Consider the following 10,844-nt stretch of genomic DNA (forward strand, 5'->3'; position numbering starts at 1 on the left):
GAGTCTAAGTTGCTAAAATTGGACTTGCACTGATTTTCCAAGTGTCAAGAAAGCAACCCAACTCAACCACAAAAATCAGAGTTTACTTAAGACAAACACATATAAATCAATAAAACAGATTTCTAATTCATCTGACGTTACCACACTTATGTTGACTAATGCACATTAGTCTAAACTAAACGAGACAAACCGGAATTAGAAGGCCAACATGTTAATATACAATGATACACATTACTATCAAAAATCTGCAGTGCTTTATTAGTGGGACAGCCCATTTTCTTCCATTAGATTTATATGGGCTGCCAGTTTATTATAATGTTTTGATGTGCACTGAACCAATATCAAGGAACAAGTCCTCTTGGGCAGTGTCCTCCTATCTCAGGAAACAAGTAACCTCACCAAGTATAGAGGGGGCTGTGACAGACCTTGTTCAAATGTATCAGCAGAGGAACTGCCACTCCCAGCCCACCTCCACCATGAATCTTAAGCAGCAAAAGCCCAAGTTTGCCTCACTAGCTCGCTTTTCTCACAGTTGTCATTTTATTCATTCAGCTATGTTTAGGTTAACTCATGACTCTGAATGAGAGTTTCTTTCTTTAATTATTTGAAAACAGAAGTAAGATTGCCGGCAGGAATTTTTACTTCCTACCTGGGCATACATTTTTTAGATAGTAAAATAACTGAGTAGATCAATTTTGAGTGTATTTTACAATTTAACTGTCAGAGCTTTAGGCCTCCAACACCATTGTCACCTAAGTTTTCTTAAACCAGTAATTCTTTCAGAAACTCTGCTCACAAATCGATAGTTAGATAAGGGCCTAGGACTCTTGACCTCAGATTCTTGTTAGTACAATGGGGGCAAAAAGAGTTCTTTTCAGTGACTGAAGAACAGGTACTTTAATATATACCATGTTGTTTGAGAAGAAACTCCTTTGAGCTAACCTTAAACGCTAAGGATCTTACCATTCCACATAGGAATCTTGCTCTCAATTCCTTTATGGCCATGGAACCCCTTACTCAGCCATTGGCTGTGGGGAATCAGAGAATAAACCTCCAGGATTTTGACAGCAATCTAGGAGTTTAAACGCTTCTTTCAAAGGTTTCAACCAGTTGGGTTTTGGGTTTGGGGGCTTTTTTTTTAGCTGTCCACCTCACCTTCAGAAGTATCCTGTACCCTTAATTCCTGAACCTTTCCAAGATCCTGGGATTTCAACCAACATGCTTCTTGGGGACTGTTCCCACTTTCTTAGGACTGATTAGTCTGATTGATTACCATGATGTTCTTCTAACATTTTGTTGTCATCTTTTATCGACTCCAGCACCTCTTACATTCATTTTCCCTTGTGTAGTCTTTTTGGGTGGGTAAATGCAAGAGTGGAAATAACGCCATCTAAACAAGTATTTAACTAAAACCAAGGCTAGCTACATTTCTTCACATTTCCCTATCCCAACTGAAGAACTGTGGACCGGTTCCATAGTGTAATGGTTAGCACTCTGGACTCTGAAGAACTATGGACCAAACTTCAGAGGCGAAAGCTCTCATACATTGTAATTTTATACTGGCTCAAAATTCTGAAAGACAGATCACACCATAAGGGTCATTTTTCGATCACTATCTTTCTTAGTCAAGATTAACGAAGAAATAAAGATAACTCACAGCAACCTCTGTTGGTGAAATGGCAAAAGTCTGAGAAAGGAAAATCTTAATTTACAAAGGACAAAGAAGATTTGAAATGAAATTCTACACAACCCATACTCACAGCGCAGACATCGTCCTAAAATAAACCAAATGACAAGACAGTAGTGATACCCAATTACAGCTTTTCTTATTTGGGACAATGAGAGCTGTTCTTCCCCCACAGTAATGGTAAACATGCATAATTTCACCAAAGAGCAAAAGGCAAGAATTTTACAACATTTTATGCTTCCATTTCCTTTCCTTATTTGAACCTGAATAATTCAGGGGGATGAAATAACCTAGGGTTTTTAGCACCATGCTCTAGGAAGTCTATTAGCAGTCAAGAGAATGCCCTTCGTTTAGGAAATGGCTCAGAAGCACCCATACCTAAACCCCTGTAATGCAAGGTTTCCAAGGACTTCCTGAAACACAACCCAAATATAAGCATTCCTTAAGTTCAGGAATTGAACTTAAGTTCAATGGAATGAAGCATTCGATGGAATAAGCATTCCTTAAGTTCAGGCATTGTAACAGTGACCAAAAAAACGCCCCGGAGTATTTCGAAATGGAGATTTAAGCAGTTGCTATTAGAATTGTATCACTCCTGTTACAAATAGAAAACCCATATTCCCCATCTTCCATAAATAGGGCCTTTCTAGAAAATTCTTTTACTTTTAAAGATTTTTGCAGTAACCACCTATCTCAGGCTCCCTCGGAAGATGCGAACATGCTAATAATGCTAATTTCCTTCACAGGAAGGAAAATTAAATGTAAAAAACACTGTATTTCGCTACAACTGGTAATCAGTTAGATTCTGCGGGCCAGATTCCATTGCATCCTGTAATACCACCTACATAATGAGCTATGTTGTCACAAGGTCTAGGATCCAATCCTGTAGTTACATGATTCATACATAGAGAAAAGGTAGACTACAGAATGGGGAAGCATCTGGAGCTGTTTCAGGGTTTGCCTGGGTTTCAGATGGAACCACAGGGCCTGATTACCTGAATCAAGGGTGATTAGGTCTCTTCATGCTTCCTTTTTCCAAACGCCAACATTCAGGAAGATAACCATACACAAAGCAACTTGGGCCCTGGGCTTCTGTGGTGTGTACAGCATGGTGGGGCAGGGAAATCTTTTCTGGACAATGGGCTACTGTCCTTTGATTAGTAGCAACTTAACAGCTTAGTCTTCATCAAAGCCACCTACAAATGATATGCTAAAAAAGGTCATCTCTCTTGAGCTACAAAGGTTATTTCATTTCAAGGTTTAACATCCTATCACAACACACTGGCTTCAAGATGTCTCAGCACCTTTTCCAGCACATCTGTGGACCTTCGAAACTGCCCTATTTCTACCCCTCCAGCCTCACCGCACGCTCAGCCATATTACTGGGTGTTAAGACATAAGTAACATGCCCCCTTTTCACCTCACTGAGGCTCCCCAAATCCTCGCTACCCCGATTTCCCCTACAAATCAGTGCATTTTGTAACCTTAACTTCAGAATCTCGCTCCTTTAAATCCATATACACCATTGAAAAGCTTGGATTAAATTCTGCCCCTCGGCCCACCTTCAACACTTCGTAACCAACACAGGGCCCTGAGAGATCCTCAGCTGGTGTTTACCCATGAATGGAAAAAGTAAACAAAGTTTGGTCTACATGTTGGAGTAAAACTCCAATTCACGCGTGCACGGAGTGCTTGAGAGAGAGAAAGAGGCAAACAGGCTGGAGAGACCCCGGAAAGGGCTTATGATTAGGCCACACCGGGGCTACTGTTAAAACTAAATGCCTCTTAGTCCTAGTCCACGCTCTCCTTCCTTAGTCCAGCTCCACGAGCCGGGCTCCCCCCACCCCCTCCGCCAACGACTGCCACCGCCCAGAGAGGGCTCTGCGGGGCAGCCCTGCTTGTTTGCCGGTCTGTTCGAGGGGCAGAGCCGCCCATCTCTGAAGTGCAGCGAGCACGGAGCCCGCGTCGGCGGGACAGAGCCGGTGCAGTCGGCCCCGCAGTCCGCCGAGAGAAGGCGCCAGCGCGAAGGCACCACGAGGGGCAGGTGTCTCGGGCCGCCCTAGGCGGGCCGGGAGGGAGCGGGAGGCCGGGCCGGGAACCGGGGGCGCGCCTGGCGCCGCATTACCTCTCCAAGGCCTGCAGGGTGTAGCTGATGAGCGGCCTCTCCAGGATGGGACAGAACTGCTTCGGGGTGGGGACGCCCATCCTCTCCCCGCTTCCCCCCGCCGGCAACACGGCAGCCACGCTGGGAGCGCGGCCCCTGGGCTCGGCCCGGGCCTCCGCCGGATTCAGCGAAGAAGCCGCAGCCGCCGCCTCCGCGACGCGGGAGTCGCCGGGACAAGGCCCCGGTGCGGCGGGCCTGGGCTCCATGGCGGCAGGCGGCGCGGCAGGCCTGACTGGCCCTGGGCCAAAGCGCCCGGCGGGTGCTCGGGCCCGCGGCTGGGCTGGGGGGGGGGGTAAAGGGGGAAGAGCGGGTGAGAGGGGACGGCGCCCACGGACGGAGAGCGGTGAGAGCGGAGGGAGCCGCGAGGGCCAGGCCGCGGCGTGTCCGAACGGGACGCTCCAGCCGCCAAGCTCCTTCTGGTTGCGTCCGCGGCCTCTGCTCGGAGCCCAGCGCCCCCGGCAGGCCTGAGTTCCGCGCCTCCTCGCTCCTCTGGCGGGCCCCGCAGTCGCCTGCGGGGGAAGCCTCAGCCCTCCGTACACACCGGCGGGTCCCATGAAACTTCACAGCTATGCGTAGGCTGTAGAGGTCGGGACGCCCTCCAGCCCCTCTCCCCTTAAAGACATTTGCATTCAAGTCACGGGATGGGACAGAGAAATTTCTACCTTTGCTTAAGCTCGTGAGGCTTCCTGGTTCCACCTCAGAAAAGACAGGTGGATGGACAAATGTTATTATGAACCACATCTACTTAAAACCAGACTGCCGCGGGTCTCAAATCTGTCTGCAAACTGGAACTATCTGGGGAGGTTAGAAAGTGCTGACACCTAGGTCCCACCCTCAGAGATTGGGGTTTAATTAGTCCGCGGTGTGGCCGGAGTTTTAGAATGTTTTTCAAGATCCCCAGCTAATTCTAATGGGCCCACAGAGTCAAAGCAATGATACCGAAAATCGCTGAACAAGCGACACACATGAGCTCATTTAATCCCCAGGAGAACCCTACTATTACTGGGGTTTTGTTTGTTTTGGTTTTGTTTTTTACAGAGAAAGATAAAGGTGGTAGTATTGAAATAACTTGTGTAAAATTGCACAACTAATGGCAGAGCTGCCTTTAGGCCATTGCACGCGGAGTTCAGGGATTCCAGGCCTGGAGCACATATGCCCTTATCGAGTGCTGTCCTTGCTGATCCTGTTTACCAGAAAAAAATCTAGTTGAGTATTTGCAATGTAAGAGCCCATTGTTTTAGGTCCCTGGAATGTAAACCCCATGAGAGTAGGATACTTACTTTTTTGGTTTGGGTTTTGTGCTCCGCTCCTGGAATTAAAAAAAAAAAGTTTAATAAATATGTATTGAATGAGCTGATTGAGTCAGTTTATCATAATTGAAATATATTTATTTTTAAATCCTTTCTAATTTAATCTTCACCTATAAATAGTTAATGTAAGATTGTTTTAAAAAAAAGGAATCTTTTAAGTGCTGAAAATATTATCAGGTTATAATATTCCAACCCAGTATTTTTACCTATTTTCCCCAGTTTAGGTTAAAGCAAACAAAATTAAAATATAATTTTTCTTGGGGTGCCTGGGTGGCTCAGTGGGTTAAACCTCTGCCTACTGCTCAGGTCATGATCCCAGAGTCCTGGGATGGAGCCCCGCATGGGGCTTTCTGCTCAGCAGGGAGCCTGCTTATCCCTCTCTCTCTGCCTGCCTGCCTCTTTGCCTATTTGTGATCTCTGTAAATAAATAATAAAATTCTTAAAAAATTATAGAAAATATATATAATTTTTCTTTTATTTATCAGTGACCGAACATGGGTTTTTGTTTTTGTTTTGTTTTTTTAAGATTTTATTTATTTGAGGGGCGCCTGGGTGGCTCAGTGGGTTAAGCCTCTGCCTTCAGCTCAGGTCATGATCTCAGGGTCCTGGGATCGAGTACCACATCAGGCTCTGCTCAGCAGGGAGCCTGCTTCCCCCTGCCTCTCTGCTTACTTGTGATCTCTCTCTGTCAAAATAATAAATAAAATCTAAAAAAAAAAAATTTTTATTTATTTGACAGAGAGATCACAAGTAGGCAGAGAGGCAGGGAGAGGGGGAAGCAGGCTCCCCACTGAGCAGAGAGCCCAATGCTGGGCTCAATCCCAGGACCCTGAGATCATGACCTGGACCAGAAGCAGAGGCTCAACCCACTGAGCCACCCAGGCGCCCCTGAACATGTTTTTAATACATTCAGTACAGTTGTATTTTCAGTACACAAGTTTCAATATAGAAGTACTTTCAATAAAAAGTAACAAGAAAGTACTTTTATTATAATTAGTGTTTAGCTCCACTATAATTGCGGTTTATCATAGCGCTGACTCTTAGCTGAAAAATAAGCTTCATAATATACTCAACTTGGTAGCACCACCACCACACCTGTGTCTGGCTTATCCTAGACACTCAAGGCCTGTTGACAAACTGAATGGGTAAACGAATAAAGGAATCTATACAGAGGAGGAAATGCAAATCAAATAATTGTTTCTATTAATATTAATCTTAGCTTCCCTTCTTAATAGTGGAGTTAAAGCTATTTTTCTTTTTTTAAAGATTCATTTATTTATTGGAGAGAGGGAGAGAGAGAGAAATCACAGAGGGAGAGGAGAAGCGAACTCCCGGCTGATCAGGGAGCCCAATGTGGGGCTGCATCCCAGAACCCTGGGATTCTGACCTGAGCCGAAGGCAGACACCTAACCAAATGAGCCACCCAGGCATCCCTATTTTTCCTTAATCTTCAGCAAAAAAAAAAAAAAAAGCAAGCATAGTAATAATAGTCTTATATCAATTGCTATGTATTATAAATAATTAAATCTTTACAAATTTTTGGAAGAGTCACGTTTTATTGATTTAGCTTTGTTTTAGAGAAATATATAAATTTTGCTCTGTTCACTATGAATCTTAGATCTTTTATACTGTATGTTAACAGTATTTAACAGACTTGTATTGAAAATAAAGACTGTTCTTTGTCTATCACAGTATCAGAAGCAACATTTTTTTCTCTATCTTTTTATATGGATATAAAAAATTAGTTCCTTAATATGCATACTTTGGGTTAAAAAAAAGGTAGTTTCCATGTAATTCTACACCAGGTTGTAACAGCCACATTATGAAATTATCTTCTCTGCAACAAGTAGCTAAAAGTGCCTACCTTGGAAAGGGAGAACCTCTGTGACCCATTGGTAATAACCAATTTACGGTAAACAACAGTCAGCTGATAAGTTTAGAGAAAATAAACCCCAACCATATCACAATGCAGAGCACAGAAAGGGGAAATTTCTTCAAGTCGTTTTCAGTCTGGGTGTCTATGGTAGGTAAAATAATGCTTTCCCAAACTTTCCCATGCTCTAATCCCTGAAACCTGTGAATATGTTACCCAACCTTATAAAAGGAACATTCCAGCTGTAATTAAATGAAAGCCCTTCAGATGTGGAGTATATCCTGGGTGATCCAGGTGTGCCCAATACAATCACAAGTGTCCTTATAAGAGAGTGGTCAGAATCAGAGAAACAAGTGTGAGGACTGATCTGAACTGTAGGTCACAGTGATAGGAAGCTATGAGCCAAGGATTCCAGGAGCTTCTAGAAACTGCATAGAGCAAGGAACCAAATTCTTCGAGAAATTCCAGAAAAAGTTAGCCCTACCACCCCATTTTTGAGATTGCTTACATCTACAACAATTAGATAATAAACTTGTTTGTTTTAAGCCACTATATTTGTGATTTGTTAAAAACAAACACAGGAAACTAATACAGTTTTATACTCGGGAAAACCTTCAAACTTCTAACTTGATGCTAATCTTCAAATGAAGTTATACATGGCAGAAATAGAGTGATGTGACAAGAAAGAAAACACTGTCCATTTGACTTTACTTATGTCCCATAACTATACTCTCAGTACACTATGATTTTTAACATACTCTTTAACTATCCTGTGAATAATAAAATGTGTTTCAATGTACTGCAAATATTCAAAGCATAGCTTTGTTAAATGTGTACCACAATTTTATAAACTCACCTTAACATGTCTTCATTTTTTAATGCATATAGAAGTGCCCATTGGTTGAAAGTGGCTCTCATCTTCATATCTGAAAGGCCTAAAACTCCGCCTTGTTGTTTGTTTCTTTAGCAGTGTATCCTGGAAGAGTATCTCGGGGACATTATTATGATTATTACTAAATTTTAGATTAGATTGAGTTTTTTTTTTTTTAGTGTTAATCCAAGCATAATTATCACTGCCAATCATTCCCCTCCCTATCCATACTTACTGTTTTAATAGCATTTCTAGAGGTTAGTTGGGCTGTTGCTCACAAATGCTAATGAATAGCTTAATGGTTTACCCCTAACTGCTGAAATAGGAGCCAAACAGGATGTATTACTGTTCTACCATGGGCCAGTCCCGGTATTTCCATCAGTCTATGAATCCCAATTCCTGTTTTGCCATTTTTTCTTATAGTCTATTAACCTCTGACCTTTAACTCATTTTTATACATAAAAAAAATGATGCTCCGCAATGAGGTCTTTCTGTGGATAATTCAAACTAAACACCATATGACAACAAGAATACCAGCTTTCATTTTCTCAAAGCTGTCTCCACTGTCTACTTTGTTTTTCCTATTATAGCTAAGAAAGGAAACAATGATAAATAGCCTTAGGACTGAACAATAAACTTAATATCATTAATGCTACCAAAGTAGGTGGTGCCTGGGTGGCTCTGTTTGTTAATATCTGACTTTGGCTCAAGTCATGACCTCAGGGTCCTGGGAGGGAGCCCTGAGTGGAGTCCCAGGTCAGGGTCCCTGCTGTCCCTCTCCCTCTGCTCCTACTCCCTTGTGCACATGCGTGCTCTGTCTCTCAATAAATAAGATCTTTAAAAATAAATAAAAAATAAACCCGGATTTTTACAAAATTATACCCAATTCGCTTTATATTCAATGCATTTAATTTCAAGACCTAAAGCAAGGACATGTAATACATTAAACATGCCAAATAAAACTTGCTTAAGAAATCCATTAAAACAGTTGTGTTTTATTTCCTTGTTAATTTATAAGAAGAAAAACACAAGGGAAAAATATTTAAGTGTAGGGGGGAGAATGATGTTAGAGAAATGGAGAACTAAATTATCTCCCTCATATTTCTACAGAACTGTCATTTAAAAACAAATTACCTCTGAGAGCTACCAATGGCCATATCTTTGACCACAACGTAAGCAGAATTGAAATTGTTGCCTGGAATTCTGCTTCTGGACACAGAACTAAAGGGTACAATTCTATTGTTGGGTGCCACATAACTTCAGAAACTAAAAGAAGGGAATGATCTCTACACATAAGGAATGTGGGAGGGGAGATATCTTTGAAAAGTTTGTTTAGAAAACAAATGACTAGTCTAGAATTGGTGGTGACTATTTTTCATAATCTGTGGAAGGGAAGAATAATTAGAATCATCAAAGAAGAACAAAAGCTAGAAAAGGAAGATTTGCTTTTGTACAAGGGGAGATACTAACAGCAGCTATCCTTATACATTTTAACTGCAACTCATTACTAAAATATTTTTTTATTTTTTTCTAAGATTTTACTTATTTATTTATCAGAGAGAGAGAGAGAGCACAAACAGGGGGAGTGGCAGGTGGCAGGCAAGGGAGAAGCAGACTCCCTGCTGAGCAAAGAGCCCCCATGTGAAGGTCCAACCCAGGGCCCTGGGATCATAACCTGAGTCAACGGCAGATGTGTAACTAACTGAGCCACCCAGGCGTCCCCAAAATAATTTTTTTAATAAGCTTTAATGCTTCCAGAAAATTCTATTAATAATGTCTTCTGAGGAGTGAGAATTTGGACATGGCATTATGACCACAACCACCACCACCCTGAAAAAGCACAGAATAAGGATAGGAGGTGAGCTGTCTGATAGAGTCTGAATGTGGGACATCATTGCCTAATAATCCCTTAACCATGAGGATATCAAATCTTAAGCACATCAGAAGAGACTATGGTCGGGTGAAGAGAGAGACCAGTGGGATAGCAGGGTTAAGGGAGAGAAGGAAGACTGAGACACTGGTAATTCAGTTTCTTCAGTGACATCCAAATATGAGGATCGAAACAAGCTTCTAATTTTTGTAAAAAAAAAATAATAATTAATTAAAAAATGACACTTTGTTGCTCTCTACATTGGGGTACTTACTGGGCTGGTGACAAGGAGGAAGGGGAGAAGGTGAAGGAGAAGAAGGAAAAAAGAGGAGAAAGACGAAGGGAAGAAGAAGAAGCAGAGGAGGAGGAGGACAAGAAGGATGCAGAGTTTGGGCAGATGCTGGAAATTCGAGTTAGAACAATAACCTAGACAGGCTTAGACAAGAAGCACTTAGTGGTGACAGAGAGACAATGTTTCATGTAGAAATAATTTGTGGCAGATCGCAAAGGGGGAGAAATTAGGTCATTCTGTTGTTTATGTTGTATGTGAATAGAAATAATTTAAATAGAAAAATTAAGTATTTCCATTTGTGACCATGGCTACTGCTAATTAGTTTAAGACAGAAGTGAAAGAATGAATGAATAAATGGAAGAATGTTAAATGTGCTAGTGGATATAAACCTAAATGCATAAAGACCGATTTTCACTTAGTCTTCAGAAACATTTGAATGCTTGAAACTATTCCCAAATGAAAAAAAAAATTCAACTTTAAGTTTGTACTCATTCTTCTCACCCCAACTTCATATTTCTTCTCTCTCTCCTATCATTCGTTTCTTAAAAGACCTCAAGACCTTGACAAAAGATTAAAAGGAAAAACACTTCCCCTTTGTCAAATCTTTCCTTAGCAATTACTCTCTCCTAACTTCATAAAAATCCATGATTATTACTAACTGCTATAGTACAATAACAAAAATATGCACAAACTAACCAACACTGGTCCTGGGCAAATGTTCACATGTCTGTTGTGTACGTCGTTGGCCCTCTTGGCATCTTGCCTTCCTGATCCTTT

The 10,844-nt window shown here is 41.8% G+C and overlaps 1 protein-coding gene across 1 annotated transcript in view; it reads right to left on the bottom strand.

Annotated features, from left to right (window-relative positions):
- CRPPA (CDP-L-ribitol pyrophosphorylase A) overlaps positions 1-4,281 on the bottom strand; it is a 291,364-nt gene extending 287,083 nt beyond the window's left edge. Inside the window, exon 1 of the mRNA XM_080819133.1 lies at positions 3,813-4,281. Coding sequence (XP_080675259.1) covers positions 3,813-4,057 — 245 coding nt within the window. The 5' untranslated portion in view covers positions 4,058-4,281. The remainder of the gene's footprint in view (positions 1-3,812) is intronic.
- Between the last annotated feature and the right edge of the window lie 6,563 nt (positions 4,282-10,844).

The sequence above is a fragment of the Martes martes genome (genome assembly GCF_963455335.1).
Source record: "Martes martes genome assembly, chromosome: 11".
Taxonomy (NCBI): Eukaryota; Metazoa; Chordata; class Mammalia; order Carnivora; family Mustelidae; genus Martes; species Martes martes.